Source organism: Drosophila sechellia, chromosome X (assembly GCF_004382195.2).
Source record: "Drosophila sechellia strain sech25 chromosome X, ASM438219v1, whole genome shotgun sequence".
NCBI lineage: Eukaryota > Metazoa > Arthropoda > Insecta > Diptera > Drosophilidae > Drosophila > Drosophila sechellia.
Window position 1 is genome coordinate 762,247 of NC_045954.1, and position 20,384 is coordinate 782,630.

At 49.7% G+C, this 20,384-nt stretch overlaps 6 protein-coding genes across 18 annotated transcripts in view; 2 read left to right on the forward strand and 4 right to left on the reverse strand.

The window, feature by feature from the left end:
* Nucleotides 1–1,261: 1,261 nt before the first annotated feature.
* On the forward strand, nucleotides 1,262–4,506 carry LOC6615905 (HEAT repeat-containing protein 6). Its single transcript, XM_032725039.1, has one exon. It carries the CDS (start codon nucleotides 1,292–1,294, stop codon nucleotides 4,433–4,435), a length of 3,144 nt encoding a protein of 1,047 aa, XP_032580930.1. The 5' UTR covers nucleotides 1,262–1,291; the 3' UTR covers nucleotides 4,436–4,506.
* A 776-nt stretch (nucleotides 4,507–5,282) lies between these two features.
* LOC6615906 (retinoblastoma family protein) lies at nucleotides 5,283–8,864 on the reverse strand. The gene is made up of 8 exons (XM_032725040.1): nucleotides 8,676–8,864; nucleotides 8,457–8,596; nucleotides 8,207–8,395; nucleotides 7,790–8,144; nucleotides 7,395–7,726; nucleotides 6,398–7,133; nucleotides 5,862–6,242; nucleotides 5,283–5,793 (listed from the first exon to the last, which is right to left on the reverse strand). The coding sequence occupies exons 1-8, from the start codon at nucleotides 8,862–8,864 to the stop codon at nucleotides 5,578–5,580; spliced, it is 2,538 nt and encodes an 845-aa protein (XP_032580931.1). The 3' UTR covers nucleotides 5,283–5,577.
* Nucleotides 8,865–9,420: 556 nt separating this feature from the next.
* On the reverse strand, nucleotides 9,421–11,597 carry LOC6615907. The gene has a single exon (XM_032725042.1). It carries the CDS (start codon nucleotides 11,488–11,490, stop codon nucleotides 10,018–10,020), a length of 1,473 nt encoding a protein of 490 aa, XP_032580933.1. The 5' UTR covers nucleotides 11,491–11,597; the 3' UTR covers nucleotides 9,421–10,017.
* Nucleotides 11,598–11,813: 216 nt separating this feature from the next.
* Nucleotides 11,814–14,028, reverse strand: LOC116802039 (WAS/WASL-interacting protein family member 3). Of its 2 annotated transcripts, XM_032725045.1 has the most exons (4): nucleotides 13,346–14,028; nucleotides 13,023–13,239; nucleotides 12,153–12,969; nucleotides 11,814–12,081 (listed from the first exon to the last, which is right to left on the reverse strand). In XM_032725045.1, exons 3-4 carry the CDS (start codon nucleotides 12,965–12,967, stop codon nucleotides 12,000–12,002), a joined length of 897 nt encoding a protein of 298 aa, XP_032580936.1. In that variant the 5' UTR covers nucleotides 12,968–12,969; nucleotides 13,023–13,239; nucleotides 13,346–14,028; the 3' UTR covers nucleotides 11,814–11,999. The 2 variants fall into 2 exon arrangements, with proteins under 2 accessions (XP_032580936.1, XP_032580934.1); XM_032725043.1 differs by having other exon boundaries at nucleotides 13,023–14,028.
* Nucleotides 14,029–14,158: 130 nt separating this feature from the next.
* Nucleotides 14,159–16,250, forward strand: LOC6615909 (vesicle-trafficking protein SEC22b-B). The gene is made up of 4 exons (XM_002040241.2): nucleotides 14,159–14,612; nucleotides 14,691–14,800; nucleotides 15,018–15,319; nucleotides 15,416–16,250. The coding sequence occupies exons 1-4, from the start codon at nucleotides 14,538–14,540 to the stop codon at nucleotides 15,562–15,564; spliced, it is 636 nt and encodes a 211-aa protein (XP_002040277.1). The 5' UTR covers nucleotides 14,159–14,537; the 3' UTR covers nucleotides 15,565–16,250.
* Nucleotides 16,251–16,544: 294 nt separating this feature from the next.
* Nucleotides 16,545–20,384, reverse strand: part of LOC6615908 (uncharacterized protein CG43867) — an 83,958-nt gene continuing 80,118 nt past the window's right edge. For 6 of the 12 annotated variants that reach the window (XM_032725027.1, XM_032725032.1, XM_032725031.1 and 3 more), the window contains 3 exons: nucleotides 19,592–19,687; nucleotides 19,033–19,374; nucleotides 17,704–18,963 (listed from right to left, as the gene is read on the reverse strand). In XM_032725027.1, the coding sequence (XP_032580918.1) occupies nucleotides 17,704–18,963; nucleotides 19,033–19,374; nucleotides 19,592–19,687 (1,698 nt within the window). Of the gene's footprint in view, nucleotides 18,964–19,032; nucleotides 19,688–20,384 lie in introns of those variants that run through there. The other 6 variants (XM_032725033.1, XM_032725029.1, XM_032725036.1 and 3 more) reach the window with 4 other exon arrangements.

Sequence of the window (20,384 nt, forward strand, 5' to 3'; positions counted from 1 at the left end):
ACTAAATCGCAATCTTGTAGTTTGATCCCCAACAAACCTGCACTCGATTTGCGTTGGTATTACTAGTATTTAAAAAAAACCGGACACATCAGATCTTTCAAGGCATTGATATTATCAAGTCGGCAAGCATACACATAAGGCAGTCTTCGCACGGAGTAGCTTCTGGAAGAATCATGGCAGACAGTATGTCCTACGGCGCTGCGATCCCAATCTGCTGTCTTTTATTTGCAAAGCCCTAAACAGGCAAATACAAAACCTTCACACACTTCCACTGCTCGCATAACTCGCTGACCACGACGATGCAGTGGAAACAATAGGAGCAATCTGTGTAAACATTGATTCCATTCCCAGCCGATCCTATCTGAAGATCGAAACTCGACATACCTCGATAGATAAACGTTGCGATTACCGGTGCATTCACTACGAGGCTTGATAACTTGATAATTGGGCCTGTTTCCCTATGTGTACACCGTTCATGAGGAACACAAGCCGTGCAAAGAAGTTTTTGGCTCTCATTTGGTACCGCTCACTCGGTACAGACTAGAGAGTGTTTAAAAAGCAAAAGGTTTTACTATACAGGTTTTACTATGCGACATGGTTACGACTTAAGTGCTCAGTCCTTTGACGCAGCAGACGTAGGGAGTTTTGCGATCGCCTTGAGCGGAACCACTTGCAGTCCTCGAATTGTGTCAAAACTCAAGTAGCAACAAAGTGTTTACTTGGCTTTTCATGCCATATCTGCTTCTGTTCCAGAGCCAGTGCCAGAGCCAGAGCGGGAAGGATAAGGGGTCGGAAAGAGAGGGCGCGATGGCGGCACGCCACCAAAGTCAGCGATTGCGATAGAAATACTGATGAGATAGTCCGTCCGGCTATTCGAAAATTTTCTGCTGCGCAAAAAGTTGCATCAAACACAACCACAATACTTCCATTTTTCTAAAAAAACGATTTAAAGCACAGATGTCCTGGATTCCGCATCTACTTGTGTCGTTAGATATCGGGATACCGGCAAAGGCTCCCACGGCAAATCTGTCGGATCTAAGTAGTTAGCTGATCAGGAGTAGTGTGCTTTACGCGAGCTGTCTTTTACTACAACATTTTACTTCTTTGCGAGGAACTTTCCCTGTGATTCCCTACTTTCCAACAAATACAAAGAAGCCTTTTAGTTTAAAAGTAACAGGCATACATGCGATTGGCGCCTTTATCGATGCACTTAGTGACGCCTGGTCACACTTTTCGCAGTGACTTTTCGGGTAATCGTTATCGCTTGAAGTAAACATTCGATAGAGAAGAAATGGATCTGCGCCGGGAGCTTCTGGAGGCGGAGTCTAGAGCGGATCAGGACGAGGCGGAGCGTCACTCGCACTTGCAGCTCGTCCGAGAATTGGACCACAATGTTGGCGTGCCCGTGGGCGTGGCGGCATATCGTCTGCAGCAACTAATCGCGGGTGTGCGAGCGAGAGGCCATCACGACTTGTTGCGTCTTTGGCAGCTGTGGCTCAACGAGCTAATCTTGGCCAAGAGGATAATTCTGGCAAGGTCTCACCTACTAATAGAGGAGCTAATGGCAGGAACAGAGTTGAAGCCGTCCGCCGAAACTGTCAACTTGATGCTTACTGTGCTAAAATCGACCCCGACGGAGAACCTGGCTGGGTTTTGGCCCAGATTGAGCGCATTAACTCATGCCAAAGATATGGACGTCGCTCTGTTGCTGCTGCAGTGCCAAGAACGTGTGCTGGCCGAGCTGGAGGAATCGCCGGAGGTGGCCGGGCACAACCAAGATCTGGTCAACTCCCTCATCGACATGCACTTTGAAGGCCACTGGCTGGTCGCCAAGGAGCAGTTGCCCCTGCTGTTGGCGCAGAGCCTGCAACTGATACAGAAGCTGGTGACCATGCTGCCCGACTTTGCCGCGCAGAGAGTCCCCGAACTGATGGGGCTAGTCCAATGCTATCTGCAGTATGGAGCTGAAGGAGAAACCCACCTAAAGCCCCGGAAGTTGCCGCCCGCACAGCAGTCGGCTGCCTATGGGCAGGAGAAGGAAGAGGAAGACCAGTTGCTGGCCCAGATGTCCCGCCCTTGCGGTCGCAAGAACAAAGTGCGCAAGATGCGTTCGCTCGCCAAACAGCGGAACCAGGCGGTCAATGAACACAATGAGCCCAATCCGCGAGAGCGTCTGGTGCTGATGGGTAACAAGGACTACGGCTGCTTAACTGGAGACTCGGGCGAGAACGGGCTGCCCTCCGATTCGGATCAGCAGCAGACAGAAAGCAAGCACCATCGGCAGCAAGAGGCCAAGGTGAGGATCTCCGCTTTACATTTGCTCAGCACCTTGACCAACCAACTGCCCCGCCGCTCGTTTTACGGCTACTGGCACATCCTGTTCCCTGACGGAGACGCGGGTGGTTCTCCCCACCTACTGCTCCTTGGTCTTAAAGACACCAATTTCCGTTGTCGAGCTCTGGCCCTGCAGGTGGGAGCGCAGCTGTTGTACGGTTCAAAGGCATTCCTCAGCCAAGCATGCTCGCTTGGACCCAGCAACTTTACGCCATTTGCCGTCAGCTTGGCCAGCTCTGTATTGACCGCTTATCGCATTTTGATTGCCATCCTCGAGCGAGAGTATACTCCGCCTGTCCTGACCCAGTGCCTCAAGTGTTTGGCCGTTTTGGTGCAAGCCACGCCCTTTCATCAGTTGGAAATGGGCTTTGTGTACGAGTTTGTGGGCCACGTGAAAAAACTGATAAAGAGTAGGGACCCTCCGGTCGCCGTGTCTGCATTACTGGTCATGGAAATGCTGGTGGGCACATCCAATCTTACACCGGAGATTGCCAGCTCAATAGGACTGGCTCCTAGTCAGAGAAACCTTCAAATGGAACACGCGAGCACGGCGGAAACATACCAGGAGATGTGCGACTCGGATGCGGAGATTGAACTCGAGGAGGAGGAGGAGCAGCAGCAGCAACAGCCATTGGAGAACAATGTGGCGAATCCCGTCCACACAGTGTCTCCATCTATTCCGCGCAATTCATGGCTGCTAAGGCAGGTACTCCGCTTTCTGGAGGACATGAGAATTCCATCCGCCGTGCGCTTGGAGTGTTTCCAGGTGCTCCAGGCCATGGCCACACACATAGGCCTGCTGCGAGGACATCAGGTGCGTTTGTCAAAGGTGATATCCGCTGGGCTGACTGATCCCGCTAGAGATGTAAAGCTGTACGCCGCACGCTGCTTGGACTCAGTTGGCTACCAGTTAGGCAGACTGTTGCCGGAACCGGCAGAACGGGAGCTGCAGATATCCTTTTGGCTTACCCTGCTGCCGGCCACCTATCAAGCCTACGATTCCGCCGGGTTCTCCTTGAAGTGCGCGCTCTGCGACGCCCTGTCCAACATGGGAGCTATTAGCTTTGAGAGACTCCCGGATGGTCAAAGGACCGCGCTGTTGGCCTTCCTAAGCGGCTGCGCCAGCGACGATCATGAGGAAACACTGGTCAGGGTAGCCGCTTTGCGGGCTATGGCCGTCTACGTGCTGCATCCCTCGCTGAAGACGGATCTTGGATTTGTGGAAAATGCAGCGGAGCTGACATTGCGCATCTTAGGTGATTCCCAGCTCTTGGCGAGAATCAAGGCCGCCTGGGCCCTGGGGAACATCAGTGACGCACTGGTGGCCGGTATTCCCAACCAGACCGAACGAATTTCCGCCGAACTTTTGGAACGCCTCATCCAAGCGGCCACCAAGAGCTGTGCCGATAACGACAAGGTCAGGGCCAACGCGGTGCGTGCCCTGGGAAATCTTTTGCAGATCCTGCAGGTCCAGCCATTTGGAAACGGTGAACTGATGCATGTGGCCATGTTTAAGCTGCTGGACTGTGTAACATCGCCAGGCAACGCAAAGGTGAAGTGGAATGCATGCTATGCCATCGGAAACCTAGTGAAGCACAGGGCTTTCTTTGCCAACAACCGCCTGGCTGGTATCTTATTTCCCACCCTGTGTCAGTTGGTGGTGCAGCACGCCAACTTCAAGGTGCGCACCAATGCTGTCGCAGTTCTGCTGCAGGTCGAGCAGCGTCAGGACTTCAGTGCCCACTTCCCTCTGCTATGGCGTTCGCTCCTGGACGCTCTGGTGCGCTCTAATTTACTGGAAAGCTTCGAAGAGTACAACCACCGGGATGCACTCCAGCAACAGTTGTGCCTGGCCATTGCCCACCTACTGTTGCTGGCCAGGAGCTCGGATCTGCCGATGATGCGAGAGTCCCTAGAGGAGGATCGCCTAGAAGAGGTGCGGGCCACGTGGCGACGCGTCGCATTCCGCATTGTTCCGGAGCTGTCGGATCCGCTCTTCACCTGCAGTCCTCTGCTGGAGCAGCGTCTCCAGGGGGAGGTCAACAATCTGCAGCGCTGCGCCTTGGCGTTCATCACGAGCACACTCCGCCTGGACCCATAGAAGCCTCCTGCTTTCACCTACCTAACCCACGAGCCACAAAAATAAATTCATTTTAATCTAGCGCAACAACATTATTGCATCATTTCTCGATCTCAGAAACCAGGCGCGCAAAAAGATAACCGCATGCCAAACAGTCAGCTGATCAGTCTAATAAGCGCTTTCATAGTGATGCCCGCGTGCCTCTGAATTTCGGCACCCACCCATGTAATACAAGAGACTTTCGTGCTAATTCGTGACACGAACATCAAGAACAACTAGGCTGCTCATCACTGGTGTGCGCTCTGCTCCGAAGTAACGGTTGTACTGCTCTCCTATTGGTCAATTGGTAACTGGAAAGATCGAAAGGGCTGGCAGCTTCAGTTTGCTAGGGATTCTGTTGGCCTAGTGTCTGGGACCCGAAAGTTGTCATTTTGACTGGGAAAAATTTGGCAGAAATTTGTGAATTCTCAGTGGCTGAACACCAGGCAAACAAAAATTGCCACATAAGGCGGTCATGATAAAGTAACTAACGGTTTCTCCCCATCTTTGGCTTCCTATTGGTCGAATGGGGTGACTGGAAAAGCGTAAGACGCAGCCATCTTGAAAAGGATCAGCTGTTTTAGTTAATTTGAACTGGCGCCTGTTACGGTTTCTGTTCGCCTGGTGCCTGAAACGTGTAAAGGTGGCAATTTCGACCAGAGAAACTACGATTTTGAACATTTCCCATCTTCGTAGGACGAAGTAGATCGACTACGAAAATGCTTAAATGAATACAATTAATATCAATTTGTATAAAGTATATTTGTATATAAGCTTTTATATATAATGTGGATTGCATTAATTTGATTTGTTTTTTTGTTAGTGTTTGTTTTTTTAGATCGCGGGAAGCCGCAACCGATGGATGTGTATGGTGATCAAGTATATACTACAACTATTTCCAAGTATTGGGTTAGCATATGAATTAAATGGTTGGCTGGCGTTAAGCAAAATTAAAAGATGCACTAAAATAGTTTGTTGAATTTAAGTTAAAATGTCAATTTAAGTGTTAATATTTAAAAAAAAACAATCATAAAATAGTCGAACGTGCGCCGGAGGGGCCAGTGTGTGGCCTTCGGCGCCGGATTTTAAACCTTAAGTCTAGTCTGCCCCCATAAGCCCCGTGTCTATGTCTCTTGTTCTCCTCCTTCGCCCCCTACGCCACCCTCCGTGGTAACAGCAGGCTGCTGCTCGGCTGACTGCAGATCCGGGTCGTCCATGACGACCTTGACCTGGCTGATGTGCGGGCGCTTCGCCTCCACAACGCCACCTAGTCCAGGATCGTCACCAAAGCTCAGCATGCGCTTGCCGCCGCGTACCTTTTCGTTCATAGCTTGGAGGTCCTGCGGGAATATCAAGTGGATAATCGATGCCAAAGCTGAGGAGGTGAACGCAACTCCGAAATGTTTACCTTGGCGGGGCTGCGGCAGAAACTGTAGACCATCTGGTTGGGCGACTGCTGTATCTCGTTCTTGGACATCTGCGACACGAACAGCGAGTGGCTCTGGGTCACCTTCTTGGGCTGGGCGGCCCGTTCCTTCGGATGCGGGGAGAGCTGTAGGTCCGAAGCCCGGCCACTCGCGTCCGGAGTTACGTTCAGGTAGTCGATGACGAACTGCCGCATCAGCGGCACGTAAGCGTGGTTGTAAAAGTGAATGATGTCATTAACCTTTGGCTCGCCGTCCTCGTTGATGTCCATGAACACCTCGCGGTAGACGCTGTTCACCGCCTGCGGCTGATTGCGATATGCCCGCATAATGTCACTGAACTTGGGGTCCTCCATTCGCTTTACCTGCGGATTGTAATGGTGTTGCATGGAAGTTATAAGTGGGTCTTTAGCTGCACACGGGCGGAAGTCGGCTGTTTCAAATGCATTTGATTATGTGCATTTCATAATGTATGCTAGCGAATCGGACAGAGATAGAAGAACGTGGTTTTGCTACTTACTCTTATGTAAATATATATTGCACACATAATATTTTGATCGAGGTGGCGGTCCTTCATCAAGTCCGTCTCGTGGGTGATCGAGTGCTCAAAGATGTGCCAGATGCTCTCAGGCGTCTTCTCGCACAGGGACAGCTCCGAGCACAGCTTCTGGATGCGCAGCCAGCCAAGCAGGTACACCTTGCGCAGGAATATCTGCAGGGCGCCGGCGGCGCGGTCGAGGTTAACCATGAGCCACGTGGGCAACGGCAGTTGGGCGGAGGCGATCATATCCCAGACAGTCGAGTTCCTCGCCCAGGCCAGCCGCTCCAGACACGTCTCCTCGATTGAGTTAAGGTGCTTTATCAGCGACCGGTTCAAACAGCCCTCGTGCGAGCCGTGCCGCACCACGATCTCGATGATCTTTTGGAACTCGAACGCGCTAATACTGAAACAGTCGAGCACCCACGGGAACTTGAGCTCCGTTTTGTAGGCCTCCAGCACCAGCTCCACGCAGCAGGCCATCAGCGTGATGTTAAAGATGACCAGGGAGACCTTCTGCACCAGCAGTCGCTTGAGATCGATGTCGGGCTTGTTCCGAATTTCCGCCTGCAGGATCTGGTCGAGCAGGTAAAAGAAGAAGGACTTCGCTAGTTGGAAGCGACTCTTCGCCTCCGTTGACGGGTACTTGGCGAGGAATTTCTGCTCGATCTCCTCGATGATGCTTAGCAGTTTGGCGATTACCTCTTCGCCAGCTTGCCTGGATAAAGACATGGCGATATCAAAACATGAGCTATATAAATCAATCTGGGATTCAATCCAATCGATTCTTAAATCAACAGAAATTTCTATGGATGTGTGCTTGGGCTAACAAATTATCGAATTCCTACGATTTATACAGCAATCAAATAAAAAAGAGCTTTGTTTACACGACGCCAACGACTTTCAGCCATTACATACAGGTAAGCTTCGCTCACAGGTTTCGAATACAATACAGATACAAGGCCACCCGGCAACTCACTTGACAAAGTCCGTAGGTTCCGTGATCCGTCCGAAGGCGCTCAGCTGCTTCACGTTGGTGGTGGCGTTGTGGACGGGTTCAAATTTATCGCCGGCCATCGCGGGCTGCGCAGGAAGATCTTGCTTGCGGGTAAGCGGAGTAACCGGCGGACGCAGGGACTGGTCGTTGAGGGCAGTGTGTTCCCCAGCATCGTAGGCACTGAGAATGCGTTCGTCGAATTCGCCCACGCTCAGGACGTACTGCTCGTAGCTGATGTTGAGGGACTTCAGGTTGCGCTCGAAGTTTTCGTTAGCCAATAGGCCCAGCATAGTGTCCTTGTTTCCGTAGATAGTCTGATCGGAATGAAAATATAACAAATTAGTTGTTTTAATGGAAATGCGTAACGGCACTCCTACCGAAGCCTGAAAGAAGCTCGACATGATCTGGCGGAAGGTGGTGGCCTTCATGGCTTTAGCCTCCTCGGTCATGTCACAGAAGTTGGACAAAATGCAGTGCGGATTGTGGCGAAAGTCCAGCTCCGTCCAGTTGCTCGGCAGGCCCTCGAACTTGGGGTTGATGAGATCGGTGCGCTTCTCGGCCAGCACATTATTGTATATCAGGTCTATGCAGCAAATCATCAGATTGAAAGATGTCACCAGGTCTACGGTGTTGCTCGGCTTCTGGTTCTTGGCGCAGAGGAACAGGCGCCAGCAGATGTCGTCCAGCTTGATGTACGAGCACTTTCCGTGGGCGTGGTTGCCATGCAGAGAGCTGTTCCAAAGAGGGAAGCTTTATTTATACACGGGGTCAGGCTGACATGATGATATACGCACATGTACTTGGAGTGCTTCTTCTCGTTGGGCGGGCACGAGAAGATCATGTCCATAATAATGCGAAAACGCTTGTGAAGCATAAATGTGATGCTGAACTTGCGGTCCAGATCCTCAATCTCGTTGACAAACTCCTGCGGCAGGTTGGCCATGTCGCACCACTGCTTAATTTTGGTCTTGAACTCGTAAATGCTGTGGATGGGGATTGTAGAAATGATTAGGTGTAAAACTGCAGGCATAAACGGCAACCCACCTCATTTTGCAGCAGCGCAGCAAATTGTTCAAGGACACACAATTACCCTTGACCACTGCATTCTGGCCAGTCACCGTGGGTGTGCTGGTTCTTCGGCAGGCCGTGTAAATGGCGCAGCACATCCAGTGGCTGGCTGTGCCCTGTTAGGCAGGCAATGCACAGAAAGAATGAAAGAAAGGGCGTTAGGTTGGACGCCACTGCTGCCACTTCGTAGCTTACCTCCATGGAGCACCTCTGGGACACCTCTAAGTACGTCTCGTAGCCCTGCAGCTCTGTCTGTCGGTCCATATTTAGATCCCGGCACAGGTTCGTGTACTCGGCGTTGATCATCTCCAGGCGGTCGTCATTGGTCGCCACCAATCCGCTGACCACCTCTGCGCCCAGTTCCTGCGGGTCAGGCTCGCTCATGTCTGCGAATGATGTCTCTGTCCCGGCTGATTGCGAATGCTTGGAGCGGCGGTCGCTGCTTCTGGCGACAGCCTGAAGTCGGAAATCGGAGACAGAGGCGGCTGAATTGGAGCTAGCCGGCTAACCGGGACGTTTCGGGCCTGGCGCCGCTGTTTACGTCTAGTGGCCTGGCGCCTAGTAGCTGCCGGTGTATGCTGCGCTTGCCGCTGCGCTCCTCGCGGACATGTAACTGCGAGAGCTTACACTTAATTACATAAATAATGAAGTTTCCCGCCGAAATGTCTTGGGCGTGTGTGTTTGTGTGCGAGAGTTTGTCGCGTGTGTGTGTGTTCGCGATACACCCTTTTCTGAGGAACACAACAAAAGAGCAGGTGAGGGTACAAAACAAACAGCGCTGGGATTCTGCGATTAGCCAGGACCACACCACGGCCACGGTTGTTGGTTAAAACATATTAACAAAATAACTATTTCCCGACTTAATCGCCATGGAAAACGCGGGAAACTTGACTGGTCGCGGCGGGCAGGTGCGTGTGATCCACTCCGCGTTCGAACTATCCACTTCTAGCGCTGCGCGGATGATGCGACCCTATGGATGGACTTGTGCAGGAGGAAAACTAATTTATTGCCACTACTTTAAGATTTTGCAATTACGATTGCATAGCCAGAGTCTGACACGTTAATACAAGTTGATGGATTTTTAGTTGGGCGGCCGGTATTTCGCCAGCTAAGCCATGCGGTCACACCGACGCGCGCATTCGGTCCGTTTAAACGTGGTGGGGTGGTATTACTAAAGTGCTTGGCGAGTTATGCAGTGACTGCAAGCAGTATGACATGTTGCATACATACCTGAATTGGCGGACTCTAAAATGAATTAAGACGAAATAATTGTGAAAACGTACACATAAAATTTGTTTGTAAATGCACAATACAATGCCATTTGCATGATAGTGTTGGTTAGCGTTCAAGAGCATTGCACATCGGCGACAATGCTAGTTGTAATCGATAGTCGCAAATTTAAATACTGCTTTGAACTTTATGGAAATTCGCAGGAATTCTTCGCAGTTCGGCTACTACCATACATACATATACACTATACAATTTACAGAACTTGCTGTCGCAGGTGGCACCACATACGACCCCAGCTACGACGTAGCTAGCGCAGATACCGTCTTCCGAACCTACTGGCCAGGAGGTGGAACAGCATATGTCGCCGGATGAAGGCCGCCGTCAGACCTGCCGCCGTGGAAAGCTCGTGGTCTTCTTGGGAATCGTTGACCAGACTGGAGCTCTCAAAGGAATTGGAGGAATCGAAGGAGTCGGAACTCTCTGCCTCCGTATTCTGATTCGCACCAGTTCTAGCAATTCTCCAACTAGGTGTTGATGTGCCGTCGGACTTGCGGCCACTGGTGCTGGTTCTGGAGTTCGGCATCTGAGTTCTGTCCTTTTCTTGGGAATCGCTGACCAGACTGGATCTCTCAAAGGAATTGGAGGAATTGAAGGTGTCGGAACTTTTTGTCTGCGAATTCTGATCCGCACCAGTTCCAGCACTTCTCCAAGTGGGTATTAAAGAGCCGTCATACTTGCGGCCACTGGCGCTGATTCTGGAGTTCGGGATCTGGGTTCTGTCCTCCTCCATCTCGATGTCGGGAAGCTTCTCCAACACAAGGCAATGCTGTCCTCTGAATGGTTGACTTGCAGACAGACCTATCGCGCGGTTGAGCTCAAGATCGGGCATGTATGCACCGCGCGACAAGGACTCCGTTTTCCCGACCGATTTTCTTTTGGAAATATACCCGCTGACATACCTTTTTGGGATATAGGAACGCCTCGCGGAGGTTGCATTGTCAATAGTCCATTTCCTGGCGGAGGTTGCCTTGTCAATAGTCAATTTCCTTGCGGAGGTTGCCTTGTCAATGGTCAAGTTCCTCGCGGAGTTTGCCTTGTCAAAGCTCAAATTCCTCGCGGAGGTTGCCTTGTCAATGATCAAGATCTTCGCGGAGTTTTCCTTGTCAAAGGTCAATTTCCTCGTGGAGGTTGCCTTGTCAATGGTCAAGTTCCTCGCGGAGGTTGCCTTGTCAATAGTACATTTCCCCGCTAAGGTTTCCTTGGCAATAGTCAAGTTTCTTGCGGAGTTCGCCTTGACCATAGTCAATTTCCTTCGCTCCGCCTCCTCCGTCTGCAAAGGCTTGTGGTGCACCTCAACGCGATCCACAAGATTTTTGGCCACCTTCTGATCAGCAAAATTCATCTCAGCACGCACTTTGCGGAGATCAAGGCAGTCAATGCTGCTATGATTCTGCCAGGCGACCTCCATGTCGGCGGGGATGGGTTTCCCTTCTGACGCTGAGCAGACCTTCTGGCAAATGTTCATGAGCTTGTCTCGCCGGCTAAGCAACGGGTGAGGCGCCAGGTCCACATCCCCCAGTGTTCGGTGATAAGTGGCGGCCTCTCCACAGCGTATGCGCATCTCGCTGAGCGAGCAGGCGAAATCCAGATTTGCCCGGCACCACACTACCATATCCTCCTCGTCGTCCTCTTGCGGCTCGACATAGGAAACTAACCGCTGCAAGTTCGGACGCGGCGTTCCCACGCCACAGAGGGCATTACAAGATGCAGAGCAGTTCATTTATAAATATAAATTTTGTTTGCTTTTGTACAAAAACTTTAGGCCAACTTATAAAACTGTGTAAAGGGAAAGTGCATACATATGTGATTAAACTAAATCTTCCGATCATAGGATTCGAAAAACACCATAGATTTTTATGGCTAAATACTCGCGCTGATCTGTATATGCACTCTTCAGACTGCTCTTTCCTTTAAAAGCTGGGCGATTTTAGAGGACATCAAATAGATGTACATACATACATATATGGCTTATGGCCATTGGAGCAGAAAACTTGCCTACTTCAATTCGGAAGCAGTTCAACATGTCTGTCTTATATGTCGCTAATCTATGACTGATTGCATATTGTATTTGGGCACAAAAAAATAATATTATACAATAAAATAAAATACATAGGGGATAGTGGGAACCCTAGCCAGACAGCCTCCTTCGAAACCTCGATCCTGGTTGGTTCCCCGGAAGGTACTCCGTTTTGGTCAGTGCAATCGTGATCAGTCAGGTGCTGCACAGGCTCACACCCGCCAGTCGCCGATGATTTGGGAAGAGGGCACCAGCTCGAATCGAGCGTTGGCCAGACTCGGTGGCACACCAAATCTAGAGCAAAAATGGTGGGGAATGAGCAGGCTGCCCAGATGACCGCCTCTCGCGCTCTCGTTTCTGCTTACCTGGGACGAAAGGAGGGAGTTGGGTAGCCAGGGAACTTGGGAGTGGAAGGCGGAGCAGTCGCCTTGGGCTGGACTTCCGGTTTAACCTGCTGCCTGACAGGGGCAGTGCCTGCATCCACGCTGTCCAGGGTGTTCCTCACCACAAAGTGCTGCCTGGGCTGTGAATTGGATTGCGGCCTGGTTCGAGCTCCTGGCATTGGTAAAAAGCGAAAGAGCCGGGTAGTGACGCCGTCATCTGGCACTTCCACGGTGGCCAAATCATCTCCTCCAGCCTCTCCGACTTCGTTGGCAGACGAAGCAGCACTACCAGCTTGTCCACTGGCAGGCGGAGTTAACACGGCAGCCAGACGCACAGGCACAAAGGCTGGCAGCCGCACTGTAATGGGAGTGCCGGAGGGCGGAAGAGCAGGTGCAGGCATTGCAACGGAGACGGGTATGGGTCGGGGGGGAGGAGGTGGTGGTGGTGGCAGTGGAGGCGGAGGAGGTCTACGTGTGGTGGCATCCGCTGGCGGCGCAGTCGTTGTCGTGGCCGATTCCTCCTCCACCTCCTTCCAGGCTTCCAGCAGGGTCAGCAGCTCATCCTTACTCATGTGGCCAAGACCAACGGGGCTATAGGGCCACTCGCCCACTCCGAGTCCACCGCCAAGACCACTCCAGCCCAAAGAGGGCAGGTGCTCCACTTGCTCTACGTGACCCAGCGGATCCTCGAACAGGCTCCTTTGGGGACGTGTGAGGAGCAGCTGCTGACCGGCCAGCCCATTGCACAGGATCTGTATGAGGAGACCCAGGAGCGTCGCACGAACTGACCCGGCCATGACTGACTTTGTATTGTGAAGCCTCTAGGTGGAGCAGTAGCTTATATATACATACCTGCCTTCAACGGAACGAGGAAGGAGGCCAAGTCGAGCAAAACGGAAGCGCACGCATTTCGCGGCGGGTGATCCGATCACACGATGAGAAAATAGGTTGACCACAGTCCTCGAGGGGCTCAGAGTTAATCGCAATGCATTCGATTCAAGATCCACAGTAAAAGCATTTCAAATAATCCCTTGGTTTCTTGGATGGTTCTTCGCATTCGCTTGCAGGGCTTCAATTCATAATATACATAGATGAATAAGTCGCATTCGATTTGAATTATTTTCCCAGTGCAAAGATTTGTTCGGTGGTCACTTGAAACGCACATGCGCACGCACCTCCATCGCCAAGTACCACAGGTAGTCCATATAGTTGGGTCCCTGCCTCTAGTCCAAGTCCGGTTTCGCGGGCGAACCACTTTTCCTTCTGGGGATGGATGTGGATGTCCATGCAGCAGATGGTCTTTGCGGGCGAACCGGTTGGGCTTGGTCACCGACTGTTGGGCGGTCCAACCCACTTCCGGCATCTGTGCCATCGGATTTGGAGCGGATTTCGTAACCGTCTGGAGCAGGCGAGGCTCCGAAAGCGGCGCGGCGTGCCAGGGATTCCGATTTATGTTGGTTAATAATTTAATGGCAAACAGGAATGGGCTCGCCTTAAATGTTTGTAATAATATATTCGCAACTCGATTGCAAATATAAAAAATAAAAATACCAAAGACCATCTTGGTCGGGATGGGACTAAAAACAGCTATAGAACAATGCATCTGGGCGCCAGGTTCATGGGTGAATCGAAGTATTGTACTTCTATCTTAACTTCTGGGGGTCCTTAATCCGCATCCTGTGTACAACACACGCATACAGAAAGCAAGCCCCACATTACACAAGAGCGCAAGCTGTCAAAGGTGTAGACTTGGGAAAATAGCTTGCGGGAAAACCCGGAAACTCGAAAACGTTATTTTCAGGGGCATGCTGGCTTGAAAACGAGTTGAAAGCATGTTTCCATATACGTGCATTTAAAAAAAAAACGAAGAAACGAATGGTATATATAATGGACTTCCGTTAATGTGACCGTTGGTGGGTACTCTGAGATACTCTGCGGTATTCGGTATGCCTCGCACCATTCGGTATATTTACACGGACATACCGGTGACGTGGTTACATTGCAACAAACATCCACAGAAACCCCCAATCCACTCCAAACCCAGACACCCGCCCGCCGCGACGTTGCAACACAGTTTTCATGGTAGCAGCGAACGTTCCCGATTCGAGGCAGAGTCCATTTGGAAGTCCCGGGCATCGGAGGATCACTGCGGCAAGCACCGACCGATCGGCTGAGTTGTGAAATCCAAGAAGTGGACTAGGACGCCCTGACACAAACCTCACACACTGTTGGTGACTGGACTACAGCGGAGCCACATCGGAATAAGTAGCAGCCAGCGGAGGAGGAGGCGGCGGCAGAGTGCAGCCGTGGCCAAGAAGTCTTGAGACGCAGTTCCGCGAGCAATCGTAACCAGGACCAGCACAAGCCATGGCACTGCTGACCATGATAGCCAGGGTAATCGATGGCCTTCCTCTGGTGGGGACCATGCAGGATGACGAACAGGTACCCGTGTGCATCACTTTCTAATACGTTGAGTTAGGTTCCGTTCCGCTCCCGCAACTAAGTCGCTTTCTCTTTCAGAGCGGACGAAGCATACTGGACTACCAAAACCAGGCCAAGATGCTCTTCCGCAAGCTGGGCACCCACTCACCGGCTCGTTGCAGTATCGAGACCGGACCCTACCTATTCCAGTGAGTAGCCCCACATCGTGGCACCTTTGCCAGGGCATAGACCATTAAAATCACACCATGTACTAAGGTTTCTCGGCTCCGCGGGTAGTCAGTGCCAGTTCCGGAACAAAGAGTATACACGTAATATGATACGAAGTTAAATTGAACGCTCACTGCTCGCGAAAGCCAGATGATGCAATGGGCGCCCCAGTTAAAAGATTCCACACTATCCCTGCAGCTACCTAATCGAGAACGACGTCTGCTACCTGGTGATGGTGGACAAGATGTACTCAAAGCGACTGGCCTTCAATTACCTGGAGGACCTGGCTCAGGAGTTCCACGCTAACTACGGCCGGCGGGTAAACTCTGTGACGCGCCCATACGCATTCATCGAGTTTGACGTGTACATACAGAAGGCGAAAAAACAGTTGACGGACCGCAGACGCAACATCAGCAACATCAACACACAGCTGCAGGATGTGCAGCGCATCATGGTGCAGAACATTGACGACGTGCTGCAACGTGGCACAGTGCTGGCGGGTAACTACTACTACTACTATCTACGCGACTATCTACGCTTGATTGTGGAACTCCGCAGCAGTGTCCAACTGACGTTCACCCCGTTTTCCCTTCCAGAACTTGACACCAAGACCCAGAACTTATCGATGATGTCACAGAAGTACAAGAAGGACGCCAAGCTGCTCAACCGAAAATCCATGTACGTGAAGGCGATGGCCGTGGGCATGATACTTCTAGTGTTCATCATGTATTTCTGGGTTCTGTAATATCAAGCAGTTCCTTGGCCACTCGGAGCGGTGCGTTCTTTGTTGGCGTCAAGCGTCAAGGACGCAAGACCACAAGAGATTTAGATTACGCGTGCACCTGTACTCCACGTCACCAACCACACCATATTCATTCAAATCTATGAATCATAGACAGGCGAGAAGTGAATAGCGAAACCCCTACCAGCATACGCATCGCTCCCGAGGCTTGTTTCACTTCTAATATTAACTTACCTTTGCGTTATTTACGGTCTGGGATTCCATTTATTATTAACTCCCATTTCATTTCGCGAATGCGAACCGTTGCGCAGGTTTTCTGAATATTCAATTACGAATCGGGTTTAGTTTAGACGACCTTTGAGCCAAGTCGGTTGACTACGACCCAAATCTGTAAATTATGAGCGTCGTTCCGTGTGTGTGTGTATAAATGTCTAGATTGTAGATGGATCGCTGCATAGCGAATCCAAATCCGGCGGGGTGCTTGATACAAGCTGCAAAAACACCGCAAAAAAACAAAGAAAAAGAAAAGATAAGCGAAAAGAAAGGAAAAGAAAAGAAAGGGAAATAAACAATAAAAGTTTTAGGCAATTTATATGTGTACAATTAAGGCAAATAAATAAATTTACATTGTTTAATAAAGAGAAGGCAAAACTGTGTTCGATGCACTACCCAAGCCCGAAAGATAGCAACTGCATCTGGTTTTTGATTTAGTTTTAATCGATAATTTCCCTTTATATATATTTCGATTCAATGAGTGTGATGTGATACATTCGCCTTTATAGTCTATATCCACTTGCAAGCCTTCGATTTACGATTCTTCTCAATGAATTTCTCGATCTGATCCGATCCCGATCCCATCCGGTCTCATCTCGTCCCGCTAAATGTCCGTTTTCGTTGCGTCTCGGCGCATATAAATTTGTAATATCAAATCTTTACAATTAGGAAAAAAATGAGCTGTTGCCATATACACTGCAATATCGTAATTTGGTGTGTATAATTTTGTGAAATATCGAATCCGAATACATATATACGCTTTCTATATAACTACATATGCATATGCTTTGTGGGGATGTGTGAAGTGGTCTGCAATAATTAATTAACTGGGTAGAAGATCAATGATCTACCGAATTTTGTTGCCTCCTCTGGCTTCCGTGTACTAGGCTGTGGTTCTGCTGAAGCTCTGGTGGTGAGTGGGATCGAAAATGAATTACGTGGTCTATAAAATCGAAGTTCCAGTTTAAGCGGAAACCATACGAACCATACGGGTCGGGGCGTAACTATAACTATTTAGATATAGATGGGGATGCTTGGTTGATAGCCTGCACTAGGCTCAAAATTCTTTAAAAAATATTTGCTTTTCTCGATTGGGTTCTGCTAATGCTACTATAGTTCGCTTGTTCTTGGTTCTGAAATAGTTCTTATTTTTTTCGTTCTTGGCTCCGACATCTACAAATTCAGAAGGCAGTTTTGCGCATGGAGGGACAATTACAAATTGAGATTCATTAAAAAGCATCGAAGAGCAATAACACTCAAACATATCATTTCTATAGGTGTGTTTTGCATTGCCTTTGCTTATATGTTGGTTTAAACTAAGAAAAACAAAAGTAAATAAATAAGACAGGAACAATCTAAATATTGAGATTCTTTTTCTTTTTTCGTTTCTTCGCATACCCTCATGCACTTTCGGGTACGCTGGGCTTAGGACTACTCAAAAAAATAATATATAGTATAGATTTATATATATATGCCTGCTGCTGCAGTTTACAAAGTTTAGAGTACGGGTACCGTCGTTAGCTTAGAAAATAACTTTAGTGAGTGGTGCGCAAGGAGAAGAAGGTCCATCCCAGGCCGATTAGGCTAAGTCGTATTTCTACCGCTATCGCTATCCATCCGCCTATCTTTATATCTTTCTATCTTTAGTTTCATATTTGTAGCCACTAGGCCGGTGCATATGTATCTGTTAGTTGTATATGTCTGTTTAGCTGGGATTTTCCCCGTTTATGTACAATGTGTGATCCTTTAGCTCCTCTTTAATCTTTCTTCGATCCTCTCTAATTTCCCTTTTTTTTGATTATCTTTTCCGTAATCCACAAGGTGCAGGGAACCATCGTTCTACTTGAGATCCTCCAATCCTACTTTTCTCTATTTAATCCTCTGGTGATCCGGCGTGCTCTTCAGGATATCAGGCTGGTGATGCTGCTGGATATGGTGGTGCTGATGATGACCCGAGCTCAGAGTGCCCGGTTGACTTCCCCCGCCGGCGTGATGGGAGCTGCTCAGCGTGTGCGAATGGTTGGAGTTAAGCGTGTGTGTCGCATGCGAATTGAGCGTATTGTGGGCCGTTGTGGTGGCATTTGTAGAGAACCCAGTGGCCACCGCTGAGCCACCACCCAAGGTCGGCCGTTGGGAGGTTCTCAGCGAGCGATGCGACCCATTCCTGGTCAGGGAGTTCATCTGCGGAGTCCCGGGCACCGTGTGTCCCAGCGCATTCATGTAGTCTGCTATCAGCAGTGTGATTTCCAATATTTTCGGCTTGCTCATTGCGAAGAGAAGCTTTTGCTCACAGCCTCCGCCGTCATCGTGGGAAACCACTAGCATGAAGTCGTCCTGGCAGCCGCCAAAGGTCATAACGGAGCTATACGGATACCTGGCCACCGGAGCCATTGTGGACAGCTCGAGGACATTGAGAGCATCTTCTGCGACAGCCAACCAAGCTACCGGGGTAGCTCCCGAGGCGGTGTTGGATTCTGGACTCTGTCTGGGCTTCGCCTGGAACAAGCAAGCTCCGAAATATGGCCACTTCCGGCAGCAGGTGAGATAAATGCGCACACAATCCAAGGTCGAGCGGCCCTTAAGGAGCATCCACTTTGAGACCAGAAGCTCTTGCACATCTTTCAGCTGCTCGGCACCTAGAGCGTCTCTATAGCGGTACGGGTAGAACTTGTCCAGACCCTTAAGGCCCACACCCACATCCCTTGACTTCTCGAGCGAATAATCGCCCATGTCGATCTGAGACATAAGCGAGGCCAGCTCCAAAGCCAGCTCTCTGGATAGAGGGAATCTGCCCTGGACAATCTGGGAATTGGTCTGATAGCAGAGGAGCAAGCGCTCTTTATCTGTCTCGCACTTGATGGTATGCTTCCAGTACAGACGGTTCTTGTAGCTAAGTTGAATCACACGAGAGTTCTCGAACTTGCCTGATCCCTTTTCCCGCAGCGCCGTCTCCCACTTGCTGATCACGTCGCACAGCTTGGCCAGCGGTTCCAGGTAGTGCTCCAAATCCTTCTCGATAGGATCGTCGCTGAACAGGCAAAACCCGTTGGTCGCATCCCTTGTGCCAAGTTCGTGAGCCAAAGTGGCCTGGAACTCCTCGATGGTGGTGGATCCATCGAAGGAGACAACCTGTGTGTTTATCATAGAATAAAGTGAGAAACTGATGTTGTTTGGATACTCAAATAACCAACAGCTTACCTGGTACGTGCTGTTCATCATATGCACTGGAATAGCGTGCGGCAAGGAGTGGTGATACGGATTTTTTAGCAGAATCGACAGCACTTCCATCCGCGAAGGCTTCGTCTCGCGGCCTACATTCTTTAAGGTCCTTTCTAAAGCACGCTCGCAGTAGGCGGCATACTTGCCCGTCTCAGTTTTGGTATCGGCATTCCGGGACAGATGAAGCTTGAGGTACCACAAAAGGCGGCTCGAACGCGGAACGAATAGGGAAACGGCCAGGGCTAGGAGCTGCCAGCCCTGGACAAAGCTGTATACGGGCGGGTTGCTCTTGCAGTCGATTATGGGCGTGGCGGAAGGGGCCTAAAAGGGTATCATTAAGAAATAAGTTCGGATACGATTAAGCTTTAGGGTTTCGATTAGAGTTCGTAGAAGTGAGGTTATTAGGAAAGTTATAACTAATTGTCTACGGAAATTGAACGCAACTGTACTCGCACAACAAAGAATGTTACAGTACAGCAAGTAGACCGATAGGTGGTATTGTAAAGTGGTTAGAAAGACCATAAATTTCCCCGCATACCTGTATGGAGGTGGGTGAACTGCCGTTGGCTTGAGCATGGCCCGCCTGTTGGGTATCACAGGTGAATAGGCTTTGGGTGGCGCACAACAGTAGTTGCTGTAAATTTCGGGGTCGGTCGTTCGTACAGTGTTGAAAAACATTTTGTTCGGTTCGGTTCGGTTACACGCGAAACACATTCAACGGAAACGCAACGTTCGAAACGCAACGCAAGGCAACAAAAAGATGGAGAAAAGAAGAAGCCAGAGAACATTTCTGATCAATTTTTTTTTACTCATCATAAAATGGTGGTGTGATTTTGATTTGTTCTGTGGTTGATGTTGTTTTCTGTTGATAGTGTTGTGTAACGGTGTTGCTCTAATAAGCTTAATGCGAAGGATAACGAGACTAAGCACAGACATATAGCACATTCAAAGCTAAGTATGAAGGTTGAAAGAAGCAGGATAATGATGACAGCTTTATAAACGTTTGGAAAACACAAAAGCAGGCAGAGATTAAATTGCCAACACCGGCAAACATAAAGGGCATTCAACGGCGGCTGTCTAATGTGGTTGTGCCTGATCAGTAGTTTAATAGTTTTGTGGTTCATGTATTCATATTTTGATTTTGTAAAATTTACAGCAAATACTTTATACAAAGAGCTGTTTGGTTCTCTTTCGCATTTGATGATAAAGAAAGTTATACAGTAACGCACTGAAAGCTATATATATGTACATACAAAGACATTTCTGACAGTTATGGGGGAAATTTGTTGTCTGAGGTACTAAAGGAAAACTCAAAACCAAACGAGTTACTG